At 41.9% G+C, this 22,699-nt stretch overlaps 3 protein-coding genes across 3 annotated transcripts; all 3 read right to left on the minus strand.

Moving 5' to 3' along the window:
* Positions 1 to 12,207, minus strand: LOC6639253 (cadherin-23). The gene is made up of 9 exons (XM_002062446.2): positions 12,073 to 12,207; positions 10,813 to 11,173; positions 5,803 to 6,167; positions 4,239 to 5,739; positions 3,910 to 4,171; positions 2,225 to 3,845; positions 1,862 to 2,164; positions 656 to 1,797; positions 1 to 589 (listed from the first exon to the last, which is right to left on the minus strand). The coding sequence occupies exons 2-9, from the start codon at positions 10,967 to 10,969 to the stop codon at positions 463 to 465; spliced, it is 5,478 nt and encodes a 1,825-aa protein (XP_002062482.1). The 5' UTR covers positions 10,970 to 11,173; positions 12,073 to 12,207; the 3' UTR covers positions 1 to 462.
* A 318-nt stretch (positions 12,208 to 12,525) lies between these two features.
* On the minus strand, positions 12,526 to 14,832 carry LOC6639252. The gene is made up of 2 exons (XM_002062445.3): positions 14,695 to 14,832; positions 12,526 to 14,619 (listed from the first exon to the last, which is right to left on the minus strand). Exons 1-2 carry the CDS (start codon positions 14,830 to 14,832, stop codon positions 12,526 to 12,528), a joined length of 2,232 nt encoding a protein of 743 aa, XP_002062481.1.
* A 1,552-nt stretch (positions 14,833 to 16,384) lies between these two features.
* LOC6639275 (proline-rich extensin-like protein EPR1) lies at positions 16,385 to 21,656 on the minus strand. The gene is made up of 3 exons (XM_047012102.1): positions 21,518 to 21,656; positions 18,524 to 18,592; positions 16,385 to 18,443 (listed from the first exon to the last, which is right to left on the minus strand). The coding sequence occupies exons 1-3, from the start codon at positions 21,518 to 21,520 to the stop codon at positions 16,992 to 16,994; spliced, it is 1,524 nt and encodes a 507-aa protein (XP_046868058.1). The 5' UTR covers positions 21,521 to 21,656; the 3' UTR covers positions 16,385 to 16,991.
* Positions 21,657 to 22,699: the final 1,043 nt, after the last annotated feature.

Consider the following 22,699-nt stretch of genomic DNA (forward strand, 5'->3'; position numbering starts at 1 on the left):
AAATACATATACATATATGTAGAGTAGGTAGAATATGTGTTTGGTTTTTTTAGGCAACACGCGAACCAAAGTTAGCCTCTGGGCTAGAGGAGGATAAAATTGAGTTTTATTTTTTAGGTAATATTTATTTTGCACTTGTTCGACATGCTAAAGGCAAATAAATGAACGATAAGATAAATATTGTAAAAAATACATATATATAAGAGTTTTCATATATCGAGAAAAAAAAAACTATTTTTTATATAAATGCAAATTGCTTGGTCTAACTACTCGAATGAATGACACAAACGAAATGACTCGAACTCGGATTTAAGGCTAGACTATATATACACACACAATCCTAAACTAGATCACGATAACTTATATATGGACTTGTTTGGCTTGATCTACTACTATTTACATGTAGATCTCTATCAATCTATCTATCTATATCTATCTACTTGTGCAGAATATTAGCTGCGGCTACAATGGTCCATAGATGGGCTCCGAATAGAGAACAGCCGGCATGGTATAGCTATAGGATGTTGGCGTATGCTCTGTAGGTGTTCGCAGACTCGCCTGTAAACTGCGTTTACTATGCCTTTTCAATCTGCAATTGGAGGAGAAGAATCGGTTATTAATCGCCAATTATTTCAAGTGGTTTGCGTTCACTTACTTCTTCTTTAGACAACACGCCGTGCAGAGGGACACGAGGGCGGCCAGTCCTATGAGGGCCGCCAATATGACTAGCCAGGCACCGGCTGACGTTAACATGCCAGCAAATATTGCTGCTGTATGCGTTCTACGGATCGAACATGATTCCACCTCACTCACTCCATAAGCAGCATAGATATCAATCAATTCCTGACGCAATTGCTGTGAATTCATCAAACGTTGCATTTCATTCAATGACAAAGCAGCCCCATTGCTAAACATTTGAAAGCAGGAACTAGTCGATGTGAAATCCAGACTCATGTCGGGCCGTGTGAAGACCTGTGTGTCCAGCACATGCAGTTCCAGGCCCAGAGGTTTCAATTTCTTTTGCAATTGCTCCTGGAAGGGTCGTATGTTGTGCTGAATCTCATTCGGTGGGCGAGCAAAGACAAATTTCAGCAGAGATTTATCTCTGATGACAAAGATCTTTAAATTGCTAAAGGTCTGACGTTTCGATTTTTGAGAATTGTTTGCTTTCACTTGCATCAGGAAATAACCGTCCACATAGTCGGCAAAGGAGCCACCGGTGCGTAATTCACCTGTATGGTTATTGAGAGTAAAGAGACCCTGCAGATTTCCGGTGGCCAATTGACGACTTCGCTTATAGAATTGTGGCACAAATGTGACATTCTCAATGGCCAGCGAAATGGGCGGCGCCTCGGCATCAGCATCTCGGGCTCGCAGTGTGGTGACCACTGTGTCGATGGGCACATTAATGCGTATGCCCACCGTCGGATCTTTCTGTTCAAATTCGGGCAAATTGTCATCGATATCCAGGACTTTGACGGTCACACGAAGATGCGAAGGATCCTGACGATCATAGACATCGCCTATGAACTTGTAGCCAGGCTCACCCAATTTCAGACACTTAATTGTCAAGCCATATGACTCGACTAGCTCACGATCAATGGGTTGGGTGGTCTTCAATATAGCTAGACTTTCATTTGTTCGTTCGATAGTGAAAATCTGCTCATTGTTACCCTCAATAATTACATAATCAATGGCCGCATTCTCGCCCATGTCCTCGTCAATGGCACTGAAGTTGCCAACTATTGTGCCAGCTGGTTCCTCTTCCTTCACCAACATGACCAAGGGACCCTCATCCTACAAGAAAAGATTCCATTAGTAACCTAATCTAAACAGAGTGTCTAACGCTGCTGTCTCTTACAATCTCTCGGGCGAATCGGGGCTCATGATCATCCATATCGAGGACCAAAATCTGTAGAACTCGTGTTACCGACTGTTTCGGTTGTCCATTGTCACTGACCTCGAGAAGAATTTTGTACATGTTCTTTTTCTCACGATCCAAGACCTGTCTGGTGGTTATTAGCCCTGTGTGGGCATCTATGGTAAAAGCCTCAGCATCTAGAGTGTCCGGCAATATGCGATAGGTTATGCTACCCGATGGCGTATTCTCATCATCTGGATCACGGGCAATCACCTGAAAGACGGGCGACCCACTGGCAGCATTCTGGCAAAGAAGAAGGAAAACGATTAAAATCAAATCTAATTGATTGATTACTCCGATTACCTCTGATACATTGGCCATTTGGCCCACACGTGGAGCAACAAAGTAGGGAACCCCATCGTTGGCACTCACATCGCCAATGAAAATGATGACATCAATATCTGTGGAGAGAGTTGGCTGTTTCGGCACCTGACTGCCATTATCCTGGGCACGGACAATCAAGACATACGGTTCGGCACGTCCTTTGCCTGTCAAATTGCGACGTGTCGAGAGTAAACCGCTCTGAGGATTGATCTTGAACAGGCCATTGGCTTCACCCTCGTTAACCAACTCGTAACGCACTTCCCCGCCGGGTCCCTCATCTGGATCTACGGCCTCTAGTTGCAGGACAAATGCATCTATCGGTGCATTCTCTGGAATGACTGTGCTATATTTTTTCTGCACAAACTCCGGTGCATTATCATTGACATCAAGGACATCGATCAGCAATTCAACCACACTTTGTTTGGCATCTGTGGGCTTGCCGGGCGAATCCTCAGCCTTTACCTGGAGTCGTATGTGCGGTGTACGTTCCCGATCGATTTGTTGATGGCGGGCCACAACGACTTCACCGGTGAGATTATTAATCTCGAACAGCATAGCATATTCGCCTTGCAGGGAATAGATGATCTTATGATAACCGAGTCTCTCATCGCGCGCCGTGAGCACAGCATCCTTATCCCGGGCCATAACCCGAACCACACGCTCCGGATATGACTTGTTCTCAACGATTGTGGCATGATACGAATTTTGATCGAATATCGGACTATTGTCGTTCACATTCTCCACGGTTATATTGATTCGACTAATGGTTGATCGCTGGCGATCCGCACTATTGGCACGCACTTGGAGCTCGAATTCCGGGCCGGTTCCACTCTCTGCCAGAGCCTCGTAGTCCAGGCGTTTCTTTAGTATAACCTCACCAGTGCGTTCTGAAATCTGGAAATATTCCAGTTCCTTGGGCTCAATCAATTCGAAGCTGGTAATTGGCTGACGTGTAACCGGATCCTCGGCTTGCAATATGAACAAGGCGCTATCGATGGGCATTTCCTCTTTGATTTTGATATCTACAACAGGTCGAGAGCTTGTCCAACCGGGATTCTTGAATATGGGATTGGTATCTTGGAACGATTGCACATAAACGGTCACCTCGGTGGTATCCACCTGACCCTCGGGATCCACTTCAGCATTCAAATCGCGTACAGCCACCGTAAAGATAATGATGGCAGCCACATCATGACGCAGTGTGCTATTTACAAATATCTCACCGCTCTCTTGATCGATGCGGAAGGCTTCCTGGGCGCGATAGTTACTACGATTGGCTATGCTAACGCCCGCCTTGGTGGTGGCCTTGACCACGCCCTGCAGACTGTACTCCAGGCGGGAATTCAAATCCTTATCGATGGCCTTCACACGCAGCACACTCTCACCAATTGCCGTCCGTTCCGAGACGTAAGCCGCATAGTTGGCCTGCTCGAATTTGGGTCTCTCATCATTAATGTCCTTGACGTTCACATAAACTGTAGTGGTGGCTGTCTCTGGAATGGGAATACCCGAATCGACAGCATTGACAATGATCTCAAAACTATTCATATTCGAGTCACGATCAATGCGAGCCTGTGGTGAGACGGTGATCAAGCCGGATCTAGAAAGAGAAAAATAAATGCTCATTCAATGGACTCAGAGAAATTTAGGCAATTTAGGCTTACAGTTCATTGATTTGGAAATTATCGTTGGCTCCAACAATGCGATACCGCAACAGACTATCCAAGCCATCAGGATCATGGGCAGAGACTGTGGTCACATTGAATCCAGATGGGGCATTCTCGGGTATGGAAACGCGATAACTAGGCGGTCCAATGATGGGTAAATTCTCAACATTTTGGAAGTGACCCTTAAAGATGGGTCGCTGATTGCCCGAAATGCCAACGCGAACAAGAACTCTGGTGGAATTGGTCAGCGGTGGAATGCCTAAACAAATAAATAAAAGGCCATATACTTTCGAGTCGTGTTGGGGAAAAACCCATTGATAACTTACCAAAGTCTGTGGCCGAAACCACAATTTCGTATTCGCCACGCTCCGTGTCCATTGATCTGGCTGCCTTTTGGATGATAATCTCACCCGTTTCGGGCTCAATGCGAAACACATTGCCGGCTATGCTATTCTCGGAAACAATGTCGTACTTGACCCTGCCGTTACCTTGACTGGGACCATCTGCATCGCGGGCACGTACAATGAACTGTGGCTCAAAGATGGATGCGCCCTCCCTTATGGTGCGACTGTACTCGTTGCTCTCGAATATGGGATAATTGTCATTGACATCGATGACATCGATAAAGAGATTGGCATTCGATTCGCGTCCACCGCCATCGATGGCCACCACAGTTAGGCTGTAACTGCTTTGCTTCTCATAGTCCAATGTTTTGTGTAGATAGAGCCCTCCGGATTCGGGATCCACATAGAAGTTGTCGGCCCCAAAGCCCTTTAGTACATAATGGACGTGTCCGAATGCACCATCATCGGCATCTGAGGCACTCACATGACCAATTAAAGCATCCACCGGCAAATTCTCAGAGGCATTAAAACGATATCCAGCGGGCTTAGCAAAAATCGGAGCATTGTCATTAGCATCTAGTAAATGAATTTCCACACGGGCTTTGGCTTTTTCCACGCCATGGACGAGGGCCACAAGATCAAATTCGAATTTGCGTTGATCTGGCACAGAAACATCGTAGTCCAGGCGACTGGAATTCAATACCCTCACCACCACGGGTGTGCGACCTTGAGCCTCTGTGGGTGATATGCCAAAGACCCCGGCCGAATTAGAGACATCCCGCAAGGCCAAGTGATAACGGCTATTCTCGCCCATATCACGGTCGTCCACAAATATCGAAAGTCCTGGCAATGGCATGCCATTGGCCAGATTCTCCGTAATCGAGACATTGAAATGGGAGGCACTAAATGTGGGATTATGATCATCGACATCGGTAACGACGATTGTTACTCGGGTTATTGTATGTTCAGCCGGTATAGCTCCATCAATCAACTCTGTGGCTCGTATGGAGAAGACATAGACACCACCGTTTTGTAGTATTTCTGGATTTTCACGATCTAGCGGCTCGCCAGTTGTTTGCAGGATTGCTGTACCGTCTTTGGGATCGCCAAATGGCACCAAATCAAAGTGTCCGAATGGTTCATCTTCCAGTGAGAGGAAAATATCTCTGGGTATCGCCACATCGCCATCAATGGCCTTCACTGTGAGTATACTAACACCCGCTGGCGTATTCTCCGGGACAGTGGCCGAGTATGGGGCATTTGTGAAGACCGGCGGTTGATCCTGTATATCGATTACATTGATTGAGACAGTAGCAAAAGATGTCAGACGATTCTCTAACGCACTGTCCGAAGCGGATATGGTCATTATATAGGAGGGGCGACTCTCAAAATCCAGCGGCTTTTTAAGGGCCACACGGGCCGTATAGTTACCCTGAGCCAGTTTCACTGCACGCACTTCAAAGATGTCGCAAATGTCGTTTTCCTGCAAGGGAATTTCAACCCTAAGAAGGTGTTCTTACTAAAATTTAATATACAACTATCTTACCTCAACACATTTCATTTGAACTTCGGCATTGATACCCTCATCCCGATCGATAACTATTATGGGTGGCTCAATCGTCAAATCAGAACCAACGGGCAGCGACTCGCTAACCTGAACCGTATACGGTCTGCCAAAGAATGTCGGCTGATTATCATTGTAGTCTCGAACAGGAATCTCACGACGTTGGGACACGGTATTCGGCTCAGTGCCATAGACACCCTCATCGGTAATGCTGATAATCACCTCGACAGTGTCTTGCGATTCGCGATCCAATTCCTGACGCAAGCGCACCACACCCGTCTCTCGATCCACTGAGAATACTGGCCCAGATATGCTGTACTTGAGACGGCCTCCCTCTGGGTCTATGCCTGGGTGTTGAAAAAAAACAAACAAAAAACGTATAACAAATTAGTTGTCGACTTAAAGCGGTTTGTCGGTTTGTTGGTTTCTCGACCAATCCAACGACCACCGACCGACCTCCCCCTCCTCCACTATTTCCTCCCCGACACGACACGCTTACCGCTTTAATTACGAGTAATCTCAAGTTAACGTCATAACGTCGGCGCTGTCACTTTAGTGTGGAAGCGTGTGAAAAATGCTAATGAAGTTCCCACAACCTACTAGAGATCTACTATGCACCTCATCCTACTCCTCCTCCTAGGCTTGCTTTAGTTTCTTTCTTTCGTTTGGGGCGTGGAAAGTAGAGCTCTGCGGGTGGACTAAGTGGATTGTGTCATTCCCGGCAAAAAACACACAGAGATGTAGAAAATTTCTCTTTCTCTCTCTGTTTTTGTTTTTGGATGTACTCCAACTAATAACAGGAAATATATTTAACCCAAAACAGAAGAAAACAAAACAAAAGAAAAAAACTACATAACAAATTCCAGCTCGAGGGCGAAGAAAAACAACAATAAAATATTAGAAATAGAAATTCTACCAAAGAAAGCTGACAAAAAACTTACATATGAAAAAAATACAGTAAAAACTCGCTCTATTGCTTCAGCAAAGGCAATTCCCCTCTCATTAATCTGTTATCCGTTTTGGCCAACGATCGCTGACCGTTGGAAAGAGTTTTTACTGTAGTTGGAATGAAAAGGCTGGAGAGACAAGCTAACCAGACAAGATTTTTCAAGTTTGATCTAACCGTTTATGGAGAGTTTGAAACGATGGTAACCGGGAATGCGAAGGAAAACGTTGGAGGTGGGGGGAACGTTTAATGGGGAACAGCAATTGCAGCACGACCAGACGAAAAAAATTAAAACCGGGAAGCAAACAACAGCAACACGTTCCTCTAGCTTAACGCTTACCAATTGCGGTCACCAACCCAAGCCCAAACCCGAAACCCGGCTAGAGGCCCCCATCAGACCACCTCCTCACCCAATCTGGCCCCCTCTCTCTTTTTCTCTTGGCGCGTGAGTGGCCGTTTCCACATTTTGCTTTATTTTTTGTTCAGTTTTTTTTCTTTTTCTTTTAATGTACACAATCATTTCTTATTTCGGGTTTACACACATCTTTTGTATGCTGTTGGTTATGATTTCTTATGTACACCGATATTTGGGGAGGGAAAAGTGGAAATTACCAGTAGAAGAAGTACAGAAGTACACAGCGATGAAAAGCATTTTTACTTTTCACTTTACCTCATAATTACCGAAGACTCCACAAGCAAGGAGGATGTTTTTTTCTTTTATTTTTCTTGTGATTTCATGCTCTATGAAGCATATTTGTTAATATTTTGCTATTTATTACACACACACACATACAAATTGTGGGGAGTGTGTGTGGCAATTGTAGACCAATTATTCGTTTATTTTACTTTATTTATATGTACATATGCACGAGATATGTTTGTACTCATAATTTACTCGCAATTATTAATTTTAATTTGAATTTAAACGGCTCACTCACAGCGAAGTGTGAAATATAAAATGACTGAAATGCAAATGAGATGGCAGATGAAAGATAAGCAAAGGATTTGTTCTAATTCAACTGTTCCTCCTACAAGCACACACACACGCGCAAATGGTCTCTCCCACTCCCACTCCCATCATTCCATTTCATTTGTAATTTGCCTGTTGCTGTGTTCGGCCGCTTAAATTTGCATTATTTTGTTTGCGCGATTTTCATTCTCATACAAAATCGGTCAGTGTCGAAATTATAAATATGGCAATAGTGTAGAGCATTCAGTGCGTCTTATATTGGTGTTAATACAATTAAAATCCGTCAAGTGCTTCACGATTTATTGGCATTTTAACCGTTTTTTTTTTGCTTTGTGAATGTGTTGAGCATCGACTTCGCCTTCTGCATGTGTGCGTGTGGCTTTTAGGAAGACAGAGATAAAAGATACACAAGCTGTGTAAAATGCGTTAAAAAGAGAGGCATATGGGAGTAAGCAAGGAGAAGGTAAGAAATATTTTTAATTGATTACTTAAAATACATAAATATTGAAAAAACCAAACACTTAGGCTAATAGTTGGAAACTTGATTGAAAGCACTTTCATACAGTTATCGAAACCTCAACAGCATAAATGAATGAAACGACTGCATAAACTGAATGTTTTGTAAATTTGCTACTGATAAAGCAATCTCTAAAAATGATTTTGATGATGATAACTAAACGTATTTTCATTCAATCTGAAATAGATTCTAGAAATCTTAGTGCCGTTTGTATTTAATCTTTATGAAATTTGTATATGATAAATATGATTTAAATTATAATGAAAATGTATGAAAAACTTCCGGTTTCTTTCTGATAAGAATCAAATATTAAGAATGTGAATTGGTATAATGTTATCGCTTACATTTTCTTTCATTCAGTTCAATTCAGTTTTTGGGTAGTTTTTATTCCTTCACAGACAATTTATGCAAATTATTGGCAATAAGCGAAATTATGCACTAGATTAACTTGAGGACAAACGACGACGATGGTATGATAGTTGTTGTTGTATTTTGGGGCATTTTTCGATTGCTGCTTCCTGGCCTAACAGTTTAGGCCAAGCAATTTAGACGTTTTTATTCAATTTTTGTTGGTTGTAGGTTGTTGTTGTTGTTGTTGTTGGTTCATGCCACTTTTGATTTCAGTTTTGAGAAACGGTAAACGTGTTTTGTATCTCACGGATGCAGCTTGCAAAACCAAGCCAAATGAACAAGCAAACGAATGAACTCAACCCGCTGAGAGGCCGCTCACCCAGTCAGTCAGTCAGACATGGTAGTAGACACATGGCCAAGTCATTGAGCATCCACACATCCACATGGCAATTTGGCACACGTTCGCTCGACTTGGATACACACACCACCACCATTACCACCCCCTCCAAGCAGCACCCACTTGACAACAACCACCTGCTAACCCACAGTTGGCAGTTAAGACAATGCTACAAACATACATACATATGTATATGTAGGTAGGTATATATTTAGAGTCTTATTTATGAAGTTGTCTGCTGATGAAGTTACACTGTGGCATCAAATTGCAGGCTGTCGACTTTGCAACTGGTAACTGGGCCTCTGTGTTAAGGTGTCAAGCAGATCGGCAAGTGCCTGGGCCTCTGTTAGGTGGGGGGAGGGGCAAGTGCGCAAAATCTATCCAACAACGTACATAAGTGAATGGGCCTGTCTTGTTGAATAATCAAATTCAAGTCAATTTCGACTGCCAACTTTCGTTTGATTGGTCGATAGTCAGTAAGTAAAAGTTTCTGACATTCTAAACAAAAGTGAATTGGCTCCGATTGCATTTGTTATTAAACAATAAACATTATTGATTAACTGCTTTCGTTTATCGTCATCAATATGTTTAATCAAACCAAGCAAGCAAGTCTTCACAGAGAGTGAGTTTATCATCAAGTGCTACGCACAAACGTGTTCAAATGCATTTCCGCACAATTAAGCACTCTGTGAGATACATTTGTATCTCTCTTTTTTGTCCCCCGGTCTTTTTGTTTTGTGTGTGTTTGCTTCGGATTGATTACGATTACATTCCCCTCCCCTCCTATCCCCTACATACATATGTATACGGCCATTTCTTTTCAACGAAAACTTTGCATTCTTGTGCATGCCAAAATGAAACGAAAAAAAATCTCATTAACAAATAACCACAACAAAAATTTTTACATTGCAATGTAAAATTCTTGCATATCTTATGTAATCAACAAAAGATACAAATGTATCTGCATGCCACACACATTCATATACATACAGACATATGTACGTGTAGCCACAACAACAAAAAACAAAACCGAAACAAAACCAAAAAATGAGAAAAAAAAACTCAATACCCCACCCAAGGTTAGGCCAAAAGTAGGTGGCTTTGTGGCCAGCCAGGCAGTCCAATCCACCAATAACTGGGCAACAAGATACATATATGAAAGTCAGCATTGGTAATTTGAAGCTTGAAAAGCATAATTACAAAATTATTTAACTATTTAAGATCCAAAAATGAGAAACAAAATCCATACATATATGAACTCTTTTTGTGAAAAAGAGGGGTCGAAAGGGGTCAACAACTAACAAGCTAGTCAGAGTAGTGAGTTTTGCTTAGGTTAGCACATTCACAGCTTATCATTTACCATCATTCTGAAAGCAAACTCTGGCAGTCAACGAATTCGAGGCAAAATGTATTTGATCTTTAAAGAACACTATGAATGTAGTAAGTTTATAAATTGTTAACTTGGCTTGAGATACAACTGCTGGAAATGGTCAAAACAAGTTCTACACAAGTTTTAGTTTAATCAAGCTCTTACAAAAATGCTAAGAATTTTGGCAAGCAAACAATAGAAGCAAATTAAGTCATGATTAAGTTAGTTTCTTCTGTAGAGAAGGCTGCGGGGGGTTAGAAGAGGGACAATTCCCGATCCCCTCTTTCGTTCCAGGTCTTACTAACAAATTGCTTACAAGTGAAAGGCATTTGCGTGGGAATTGGGCTATTGTTTTACATTGTTTCCAAGAGTGGGGCAATGTTTTATGTTATGAAATTCTCCTCTTCTCTCTTCTGCTCTCTTTGTCTTACTCTTGACTTACCTTTCAACTGATAGACGGGACTCCCAACTGGTGTATGCTCCGAGAGGCTGAACCGCGACATGTCTCCAGTGCCGGGTACAAATTGTGGCGGATGATTCAGCAATTGTGCCATGGTCAAGCGCATCAGCAGCAGCATCACTAGCGACGGCAGCAACATGTTGCCGTTGCTAATTTTCAATACCGTTATTTCTCTATATATATATATGTATATATCCGTTAGTCTTCGTTTCGAACGAAAAATTCGGAATTTCGTGAGTTATTTTCTTAAGTATTTAGCACAACGACAACACGAACCACGAACACAATTTAAATTTACTTCTTTTTGGTTGTTTAGATTATTAGCTTGTTCTTCTTTGTTTTTCTGCGCCGAAGGTAAGAAATAAAGACAGAACAATGAAGAATTTTTCAATGTTAGCCAAAAAAGAAAAACAAAACAAAACCAGCTCCCGCACCCGCACCCGCCCTGTTAACCTTGCCTAGCCTAGGCTGGGAGAGGGAGAATGGAAGAATTGGTGAATGCAGCAAAAATTTAGTTTAATCGTTTAGTTTGCATTTTTTTTTTTTCGTTAACTAGTTTCGTATAATTAAATATACATTTTGCTAATGATCTTGATATATGTATGTATAATGATAGAGATTTTTTCGAAGCAAACAAACTTTAAAATTTCACTTTATGCACATGTGAAAAGTGGCACATGATGATGAGGCGGCATCAGCCATCAGCCAGCAGCCACTGGTTGAGTCTGTGTCTGTTGTCTGGGAGTTCCAATCATTGGGCTCTTCTTAACGATTGGCAAATGTTGCTTTCACATACAAGATACGGACACAGGAGAGTGGTAGACAGAGAGAGAGAGATAGAGAGACAGAGACGGACAAGACTTTTAATGAAAGAAAGAGGGAGAGAGAGACAGAGAGGAAGGTAAAGAAAGCAAGCAAACAAACAGGCAGAAGCAAACTGAAGACCGAAAAAAAAACTGTGCAAAAGCAGCTAAAATAAATAAAAAGCAGAACTGGTTAAGTCCATGTAGGTATCTATGAGATACACATAGTTTCGACTGGGGCTACGAAAAGGAAGTGCCAATGCAAATTTTTCAATTAGTGTTAGCCCCAAAGCCTTCGACAGGAACCTTAAGGCTCGCAATCGAATGTCCCTAAACGAATTGTTGGATGATTAACTTTTTATTTGCTTCACTTTTTTTTTCACACACGCAAAAAACAACAAAAAAATACTGCGAGATGACGCTAGGGTCGGGTCCGTACCGAAACTTGATCTTGCCAAACGCCGCCGCCGCGTTCTTTTTTTTCTACTTCTTTTTTGCGTTTTTTTACTTTGTTTTTTTTTTTTCCTCGAAGTCGTTTTCTGTATTGAAGCGACACACGACTGATCGGAGCAACGCTTGCTCACCTTCTGGCCAGTTACCTGTTGGTCGTTTGTTTGTTTGGTTTGATTGTCGCTCAGAGCTCAGCTCAGCTGGGAATACTGGTTTTGGGTCTTTCTTGGTCTTGGTCTTGCGTCTCGTCGCGTCGTGTCGCGTTTGTTGGTCTCTTGGTCTCTTTTTGTTGCCGGTTTTGTTTTGGCTACTCATTTCGCGCATGCGCAAAATCCCGCAAAGCAAAGCAAATAAAAATGCATAGCATACTTTTTGGCTTCTTTAATATACTAAAACAAAAAAAAAATGTATAGGGGTAAGAGTGGGAAATCTTTTCCCTCTTTTAGAGAGCATCGTCCACCTGAAATTGAATTAGATCCTCAACGGGAAAACGAAAAAGTGAAGCCGTTTGAGCCTCAGCTGCCAATTGATCTATATTTGCACTTTTTGGATAGCGCTGACCCATTCCCATTGCCACACCCACGCCCACAAGTGGGGCCGGTTGTGGCAATTCTGGCACATCGGCGGCCACAATTGGATGCTCGAAATCGATAAGTGACAAATTATCACTGCGAGATATGGAGCTAGTACGATTGATTGTCGACGGATTGGTTTGATTTTGATTCGAGTTGGCCATTGTTCCATTGGTGGCCTGATGACGTGGTTCTATAGGGCTAGGTGGAAGTGGCAAATCATTATCTTTGTTGTTGTTGTTGCTAGTAGAATGAATGGAATTACGCTGGAAATTGTTATTATTATGAAATGGATTCGTAGAGGCTCTTATGCTCGCTGTAGCCGTTGCTGCTCCTATAGCTCCTCCTGCTGCTGTAGCTATTGGTTTCTGTTTGGGAAACACATTTAAATGAAGCATTATTTGGTTAGCTTGAGCATCGGTAACGGGTCCACTTGGCTGTGCCCCATAGATGCAATCATCCTGATGTGGTGGGGGTGGTGGAAATTTATGGTGATGCTGCTGATGATGATGGTGACTGAAATGTGTGGCCTGATCAGGAAAACTCATAGACTGCTGCTGCGAGCTGGGCGGCAGCGGTGATTGGGTGGGGAATTTGAACGGGGTCTGCTGATAGATACCGCCACCACCACCAGCTGTTGTGGGTAGACCATATTCTGGGTTTTGGAATGGATGACGCAAGGCTACTGACATAGGACGCGATGGCGGTAAAACAGGATAAATATCCAGATTCACCTTAAAGGGCACACGTTTTAATTGCGGCTGACGTGTGGCATTTAGAGTGATGATCGGTGGAAAGTGATAGGGATCGGTAACAAAATGTTGCTGCTGCTGACTACCGTGCTCCAGCAATAGATTCTGATTACTTTGTTGCTGCTGTTGTAGCTTCTTTTTCTTCTTCTTGGAGACTGGTTTGTGGGCTGGCAAGGGCAACGGTTGCATGGCCAACAGATTAATATCCTGCGGGGAACGTGGTTTATACGGATACAATTGCTCAATGGCCACACGCTGATGTGGTCCCGATGGTCCATACAATTGCATTGGCATTGGCATTGGCATCATCATGGGCATGTGACCCAATGCCATTGGCAATGGAATACTAAATTGCATTTGTTTCTTTTGCCGCTTACCACGAAAAAAGTTACCAATTCCGCTGGACTTGAAGTTTTTAAAACTGCCAGCAATATGTAGCCCTGTGGGCATCATCATCAACGGGGGAGGCAACTTACTTGCCCCATTCGCGATATGCAAATGATGTAAAATATCTTGTATATTGTTCAGCTCGGGGCGTTCCGAAACATCGGCAGTATGTCCTCCTTTGTGGAATTGCTCGGGCAATGGGCCATCGTAGGGAAAATGAAAAGGTTTCGGTTTAAAGTCATCTTGGCGCTGGGCCAGAGTTCCCGGTGTCTCGGAATACTGACGACGAAGCAATGCTGTCGATGGAGGGCCACCGCTTGGTGGTGGTATCTGGGTGGCTAGGCGTGGCGGACGTGGCATCTGATCGCGTAGAACCCCCTTCAATGGAGTCATAGTGGCAGATCGTTTGGGCAGGCGCTCATAGAGATGATTATCGTCCACTTCGTTGAGCGAGATGGCGTGCTGTAGCAGGGGTCGTCTCGCTTTCGTGCGCCAAGTGCCATAAATCGGTGCAGGCGGCGCAATGTCGTCGGCACGCTCCAATAAGTAGGCATTCTCTCCTGCCGCTACCCCGCCAGCGCCACCTGCCACTACTTGTTGCATCTGTTGCAGATGTAGTTGCATTTGTTGCTGCTGCTGTTGTCGATATTGTTGCTGCTGTTCGAGTTGCAATTGCTGCAACTTGGCACGCATCTTCTCTATATCGCTGTTACTTTCCGTTCGTTTATCACCTTCTAACGACTCAATGTGATTAAGTAATTCCTCTTGTTGTTGTTGCTGATACAATGCTGCTGTCGATGCGACCTTTACTATCATAAGAGACATCTGCAAAAAAACCAAAAGAGGAAAAACCCTTTTTCCATTGCTTTTCGTTCAATCTGGTTCTCTCTAGCCTCTTACAATTGTGTACACAAATATCAGGCCCATAATCCAATCCGAGGACCTCCTTGCGATCCTTTCTGGATCCACTTTACGATAACGGTAACTGATTAATTCACGTTCTAGTGCTGGTCGCTCCGTGTGCTGCTCCATGAACATCTTTTTTCAGTTTAATTCAGTTGGCACCTGGTGCGACTTCTGCTTCATTGCGAATCGCAATGACGACTGCATGGAGTTTTTCACTGGCAGCGCCTAAAAAAGGTAAGTTATATCTCCTTTCCTCCTCCTATGCGGTGGAGGCTAATGCAACCGCTTAATTAGAAAGTTTAATCGAGTTTGGTTAACGAAAGCAACCAAAACATACAAATAAATTAATTGCTCAAATGATTTTCGTGTTGCCGGCAAGTGGAAAAGAAAGAGATATGAAAAACGCATCGACCATGAAAACTAAAAGAAACAACTAAACCAAAAAAGAAAACAAAAAAGAAAAACAATCCTCGCATAGCGCAAAAGCAACGATAAATATGTTCAGAAATGTCTTGGCTTAAACTAAACTCCCTTACGCTACGCATTTAAAAACAATTCTAAGGCGCTCTTAGATCGCCCAAAAATAATCTTCATTGCCTATCGAGGCTATTTCCATTTCCGAATTTAGTCGAATCGTATGTGAAATGGAATGGAAAGATATAGCTGTTTTCTCTGATTCCATTTCGGCACGTTTCCTTTCGGAAACCTATTGAAAGTTGTTCATCGACGAATTGATATTGATGACCGAATCACCACTCTTCAGACCTACAGAATCGACATCGATTCGAGCAAGTCGAGCAAGTTTCAAAAGGCTATTCATAAAAATATGCGTATCAAAAATATAAGAAATTTACCCCTTAAAGTAGGCAATTAAGAATGCATTTTTCTATTCTTGCATAGAAATGCATGGATAGAGTAAGTTTTTGTTAATTACACAATACTTTATATTCTCATTCTTCAATGAGAATGATCTCTAATGGATAGAGTATGTTTTTGTTGATAACACTTTGTTTTGTTTTTTTATTTTTTAAGGTGCTAATAGTGTATAAGGAAAACACATATCAAACTGAACTGATACAATTATTTTGAGTTGCCTTACAAAACAATAAGTCTGATATATCTATATAATGTACATATATTTGAATTATATGTTTTGCGAAAAAAATTAAAAAAATTCATTAAAGTTGCTCTTAATTTTAGCTAATAACATTTATTTGCAACAAATTAGTAATTGTTTAAATATATGGTGTTTCAAAAAACGATACTATCGTTAGTATCGAATTTTTTCTCTCAAAATATCGTAAATATCGAATGGCGCTACTATCGATAGTTTCCCAGCTCTATGGCAGACTGAATTATTTTCGATGCGTAGCGACACTGGGGTTCTACGCTGTTCGGCTTTTGCCGAAGTTCTCTGGGGTTCCACGCTCAGGCTAGCGTTTGTAATCAAAAAATCTTGATTTTTTCGCATCTATCTATTCTATGGTTAGTGATAAGTAAAACGATGTACTTTTCGGTAAGAGGGTATCCTGCGGTCGGTGCTTCCGTTTCGCTTCGCTTGGCCAAGTCACGTCACATTGTCGGCGAAACGATTTCCGCTGATAACTGTGAAACTAACTAAATCCCCTTCCCCCTCCGAAGCAAATTCTTTAATGCGAACCAATAGAAACACACGCAAAGCACATTCGAAAAACTTAATTTATTTGATCAGGTTTCAGCGATTCGAAAAAAAGATTTTTTTGTTGTGTTGTTTATCGTAATATATAGAGCTACATAGTCTTGAGGCACACTAAGCGCTGAGGAGACAAATAATAATAGAACATTTGAACAAGATTTGCGATAGTTATAGGTATACGTAGGTAGACAGATAGGTCGCTAGGTAGGAAGATAGGAATTGGGATAAGGGAAGAGAGTTTTGAGGATTTCAGTTTTGAGTTGTACAACAACGGGTACATCGGTGTACTGTGACCCTAATGATCCCTAATTGTATGAGTATGCGTTTTGATTAATTCATAAAAACAAACAAATTGAATTCTTGCTGACGCTTCAGTGGCGGTTCAGTGGCTTCATGTCCCTAGCACCATCGTGAAACGTTGAAAAATCATTTAGACTGTATTGACTAGATCTATCTAGCCCTAGACATATGGTTGGTATTGCGTTGCTAGATATAAAGCATCTGATTCATATGCTGCATCCCGATTCTAAGATAGCTTTTTAATTAATTTCAATCGAAATGAAATTAAGCGTCACTCAGCGCAAAAATGTGCGCTGGGTGACCTTGAGTAGATAGCTTAGAAATCGAAGGGAATGTTGGGCTTAGGGTATTGGTAACCCTGATGCTTAGTCGGTGCTGGTGGCACGGGGGGTCTGCGAGTTACAGGGGGCTGAGTACGGGTTACTGGTGGAGGAGGTGGGCGAGTTGTACGAACTACGGGAGGCAGATATGTTGATGGGATTGGTGGTCTGGTTGTACGTGGTGGTGGTGGACGAGTTGGTGGACGAGTTGTTGGTGGACGTGTTGGTGGACGAGTCACTGGTGGCAAGTAAGTTGAGGCTGGAGTACGTGGTGGGGGTGGACGAGTCACTGGGGGAGTTGGTCTACGAGTCGTTGGAATGGTAGCCCTAGTGGTACGAATTGTGGTTGTAACTGGAGGATTTGGGCGATTGGTGGGTGGCAGGTATGTTGGAGCTGGAGTACGTGGGGGAGGTGGACGGGTGGTTGGTCTTGGAGTGGTTATAATTTTGGTTGGTGGTGGGGGTGGACGACGAGTAGTAGTCACTGGTGGCAAGTAAGTTGGAGGTGGAGTCCGTACTGTGGGTGGACGAGTAGTGGGTCTAGGAGTGGTGGTAACAATTCTTGGTGGGGTTGGACGAGTAGTCACTGGTGGCAAGTAAGTTGTTGGTGGACGGGTGGGTGGACGAGTAACTGGTCGTGTTGGTGGTGGTGGTGGGGGACGACGAGTTGTCGCTGGAGTATTTGGCTTGTTGGTAGGTGGCAGGTATGTTGGAGCTGGTGTGCTAGAACGTTGAGTCGGTGGTGGTGGTGGACGAGTTGTTGGTGGACGGGTTGTTGGTGGACGAGTTGTTGGTGGACGAGTTGGTGGACGAGTCACTGGTGGCAAGTAAGTTGAGGCTGGAGTACGTGGTGGTGGTGGACGAGTCACTGGGGGAGTTGGTCTACGAGTCGTTGGAATGGTAGCCCTGGTGGTACGAATTGTGGTTGTAACTGGAGGATTTGGGCGATTGGTGGGTGGCAGGTATGTTGGAGCTGGAGTACGTGGTGGGGGTGGACGAGTAGTAGGTCTTGGAGTGGTCACAATTTTTGTTGGTGGTGGGGGTGGACGAGTAGTAGGTCTCGGAGTTGTCACAATTTTTGTTGGTGGTGGTGGTGGACGACGAGTAGTGGTCACTGGTGGCAAGTAAGTTGGAGCTGGAGTACGTGGTGGGGGTGGACGAGTGGTCACAATTTTAGTTGGTGGTGGTGGTGGTGGTGGAGGACGACGAGTTGTCACTGGTGGCAAGTAAGTTGTTGGTGGACGAGTAGGTGCACGAGTAACTGGTCGTGTTGGTGGTGGTGGTGGTGGTGGTGGACGACGAGTTGTCGCTGGAGTATTTGGCTTGTTGGTGGGTGGCAGGTATGTAACTGGAGGCCTGGTTGTAGGAGGACGAGTGGTCGGCTTGGGCAAATCGAACGGCACCTTAGGTGTCGGGTAGAAATAGCCATCAGCTGCGCGAACCTTGCGCTAAAACGAACAATAACATTTCATAGTTGTAGAGATCCCAAGTTACCTGTCACTAGAAGAATAATTAAACGAATGCTTACCTCATGATTATCGCCAGCTGCGGTGGCAACGGCCACAACGCAAAGCGCCAAGACAAAAAGTGCACTTCTCTGTGAAAGAAAAGAACGAATGCAAAAGAGAGACGTTAAAAATTAGCCAAGATTAGGAAGAGAAGGAGGTCTCTTAACCGTTTGCCGTAATTGCCTGATTGAATTATCAGCTAAAGCTAATCACATTTTCGCGCTCCGTTGAATGCTTTAGTTAAAGAGCATCCTCAAAAACACTGTCAACTGCCAATCAGTTGGTCCATAAAACTCTATTGTATAGTTTGCTTCAAAATGTTAAAACACTACGACGCGTTTGGGTTGCAGAAGGCATTCAACTTTGACAGCATGTCTAGGTCACGGCTGGAGAGTTGTAGGTTAAAATTTTCGTTGCTTGCTGATTTTACCCACGGGCTCTGATTAAAACATATCGCAGACACAAGACCAATCTGAAGACAACGGACAACAGACAACCTATCATAAATAACCTGCTTCGGCCAACGAATTAAACGACAAAAAAAAAAGGAAGCTCGACTTCATTCATACATATATGTAGGGAGAGTTATGTCTTCCGTTGTGAGCTTGTCAACGAAAAATTGTATCTTTTTATCATCCGTTGATCTTTTATTATTTGCATTTGGATTTGCATTTTCATTATTTTTTGATTTCGGCAAGGTCAAGTCAGCTCGCTCACTCGCCTGTCAACGTCAATGAAAGTGGTCGCGCTCGATTGGTCAATTGGTTAAATGGATAAGCGCAATTAATTAGCTGGCCAACAGAATTTTTTTTTCTTTTTTTGGAAATCTTTCGTTTATTAATTTATGATAAAAATAGATGATTATGCAAGAAACCGGCTGTGGGCAAAGCTCTGTTTGACTAGTTCTATCCAGCATAGCATACATATATGTACCTCCTCCTTCCTATCCATAATATTATATAATAATCAGCTCAAGTCAAAAGTGAGAAAAATTTAAGAGAGAAGTCTTTGTCGTTGTCTTAAAATTAGCATACGCACTAACGAATTATCATTTGGCAGTCGTAAAAACGCCTCTGGTGCCATTTATAACCAAATTTGTTTGATTATAGCATACCCACACAAACACATGATGTGTGCGTGTGTGTGTGTGTGCTTTTTGTTTAGGGGTTCTGTCTGAAATTTTTGCTAATTTCAATCAACTTTTGTATGTAAATTGAAATGATATACTATAATTTATGTTAATGAACATGAACATTTTTCAATGATCTAACTTGTTTGAGAACTCGAAATTTTGGTTGCTAAAACAATGATGAACGATGATGATCTTTAGGAAGATCGAAATTCTATATTCGAAATTCTTGTCTTCGGTCAGTGGCTGCTTTTTTTAATCGTCGTTTTGCCAGCAATTTAATTTAGTGTTGCGAAAGTGAAAGGATTTTTTGTTTTCGGTAGTATCGAGTTCCGCAAACAAAAATTTGAATAGCTAACTTATTAGTTTTTAGTTGTGTGGCTTAAAACGATTTAGTATGTTTGCTTGACTATGCATATGTATGTATGTATATGGAGCAGAAAGACCTTACACCCAAGAGGCCCTCTTGATCTTGAGATCAGCAGCCATTATGCTAATGTATGGCTAATTAATCTGTTTCACACCGAATCGAAGAGCAAATGAGGCCTTGCATTCGCATCGAATGAAGATTCAATGACGATCGCTCATTTAGGTCAAGACACATATTATTAGAGATAATTAAATGAATCGAACAAATGTAAATTGTATACCTAAATCTAATAATGTCTTTAATGATTTTATTTCTGGGCGTGTCAGATTTTAGATTATTTATTTTTCTTTTCTTTTTTGCATTGAAAACCAATACACAAAAAACAGACTCCTAATATATTCATAATTCTCTCTATGTTTGGTAAAACGAATTAGTTTTTTCCTCCATTTGTATATCCCAGTCCCTCACAACTATTAAACTATTATTAAGCCAAATTTATGGTAAATTTGTGGTTTTTTTCTTTTCTGTTTTATTCGTGCAACCAACAAACGGAAAAAACTATTCATAAATGTGACTTGATGTCACGAAAATTTTCGTGAGTTTTTCCTGAGCGGAAGCAAATTTGGATGACTTTGAATTTTCATGTTTCCCATAGTGTGTGTTTTATAGTGCAGGGAAAATTGATCTCTGTTTTCTTTTTTGTGTTTGTGTTCCAAGAACGAAACAAATGAGAGAGAGATTGATTTTTGTTTTAAGTAAAAAACAAAAGACTTAGGCGACAAACTTGACGCATATTAGTTTTTGCTTTCAGAATAAAAGATGATTTTGCATGGTCATTGCGCAGCATTTTATACTAATAATACAAAATGTCAAGTGCCCCCAACCATCCACCTCAAGATCTCGAGGAGTACGGACGGCGGGCAAACAAGTTTCATCTTCCATATGCATCTGCATCTGCATCTCATCAGGCAAATCGTATTGCTGACATAGAAACAGCAGCCCAAGAGCAAGAAATGACTTAATATGCAGATATGCAAAAAATGGCAAAGATGGTGCTGTGTGATGCGGAGGATAGGAGGTGGGGGGATGAGATGCTCAATGCAGATGCAGCTTCGATCCGTTTCGTTGAGCGTGTGGGCGCTCATGGCGTATGCGTAATATGATCAACTTGCACTCGTTTGCTAGCCTCTCTCTCTCTCTCTCTCTATCTCTCTCTGCCTATTTGCACTTGCACAATTTAAACAACGAGACCAAAACTATTTGCGGTCTAAATGTCACTGGGCAATCTAGCAGCTTGTCCAGCAAACTGCGGCCATTTAGAGATTGTTTAAACCAAAACAAAAAAACAAAAAAAAAGTTTAAAAAAAAAGGTTTGCAAAAAAAAAAAATATTAACAAAAGGAAATTCGTTTTGTGAAAAAAATTAGTGGAGCAATTTTTTTTTTTTTTTTTTTTGCAACACTTTTGTTGGCACTTTTCATTTTAGTCACTTTCCGTTTTTTTTTTTTTTGTTTACCATTTTAAGCACTTTTGTTGAAGAGAAGTAATTGTTTATTTGATGTTTGCTGAAATTAATCCTGATCTTTTCTCTAGTAACGTATATAATCCTTGGTATAATCCTTTCGCGACGTTTTAATCGACCGATCGTATCAAAATTCAATGGTCAAATTGAATTTGATCGATGCCCAAACTTTTGTTGGTTGGTTTATTTAAACTTCTAGGTCGAGTGTGGGATACCAACTAAAGCATCAAAACTTGTAGATTTTCTATATATACTACCTCCGGACCATCTGCCGACGATGACAGCGACAGCGGCAGAGACTTTGCGGCAACTTGGCAACTTTTGGGCGACAGCTGTTAACCACTTGGACTCGGCTTGGACTTGGCCGAAAGCCGCTTTTTTTTTTTGCGGCTGCTGTTGCTGTTTCAGGTGATGCTGTTGTTGTTGTTGTTGCTTTCTGTGTTTTTTGGGCGACGAGATGAAGATGCTGCCGCTGCCATCTCTCTGTCGACATCGACATCGACGTCGACGACAACGTATGACTGTTGGCTGGCTGACCAACCAGTCTGAAATTTTTGTGATTGAGTTTGATATTCAGATTAAGATTCACTTGCTGCTGCTCTTGATAATCACTGTTGTCATTGTTTTTGCTGTTTGATCTCTGCCACTCAACACAACCGCATAACATAAAACATAACTAAAACAAAAAATACACAAAACAAAAATCCCCTCAAAACATAATTACTTTGAGCCTTTCCGCTGGATTGTTTTTATATTGATACGAAATGATGAAGAAGTAAGGCTTAAATAAATTTTACCCTTTAGAATAAACTATTGTATTCCCTAAAATGCTTGCGAATGAAGTCTAATTTCAGGTTGGAATTCATATTCAACTGGGCAAATTGGAGAAATTACTCACTGCAGAGAAGTTAGAATATAATTTTTATATAGTTGTAAGCAATTAGGTAATTAAAATAATTGTTTTTTAAGGGGCAAAACCACACTAAATTTGACATCATTTTATTCCCCAATTTTACTTCTTGTAGAATAGGATAGGATATCAATCTCATCAATACATAACTATTTAGATACTTGTCTGTCAGGAGACGGGTTTTAAAATCAGATTGTATTGTTAATTGTTAGAGGGTAAATCGGTGTCAGTAACTTTTGTTAGTTAGTAGAAAACTTTTGCTCTTT

Source organism: Drosophila willistoni, assembly GCF_018902025.1.
Source record: "Drosophila willistoni isolate 14030-0811.24 chromosome XR unlocalized genomic scaffold, UCI_dwil_1.1 Seg144, whole genome shotgun sequence".
NCBI classification, from domain to species: domain Eukaryota; kingdom Metazoa; phylum Arthropoda; class Insecta; order Diptera; family Drosophilidae; genus Drosophila; species Drosophila willistoni.

Bases quoted from the DNA above. Each gene is read 5' to 3' on its own strand.
- LOC6639253 (XM_002062446.2), bottom strand. From the start codon at position 10,969: ATGTTGCTGCCGTCGCTAGTGATGCTGCTGCTGATGCGCTTGACCATG. The intron at 5,740-5,802 runs GTAAGATAGTTG...ATTCCCTTGCAG, and splicing joins TTCAAATGAAATGTGTTGAG to GAAAACGACATTTGCGACAT. The intron at 4,172-4,238 runs GTAAGTTATCAA...TTATTTGTTTAG, and splicing joins GGTTTCGGCCACAGACTTTG to GCATTCCACCGCTGACCAAT.
- LOC6639252 (XM_002062445.3), bottom strand. From the start codon at position 14,832: ATGTTCATGGAGCAGCACACGGAGCGACCAGCACTAGAACGTGAATTA. The intron at 14,620-14,694 runs GTAAGAGGCTAG...GTTTTTTTGCAG, and splicing joins TGATATTTGTGTACACAATT to ATGTCTCTTATGATAGTAAA.
- LOC6639275 (XM_047012102.1), bottom strand. The intron at 18,444-18,523 runs GTAAGCATTCGT...TGTTCGTTTTAG, and splicing joins CAGCTGGCGATAATCATGAG to CGCAAGGTTCGCGCAGCTGA.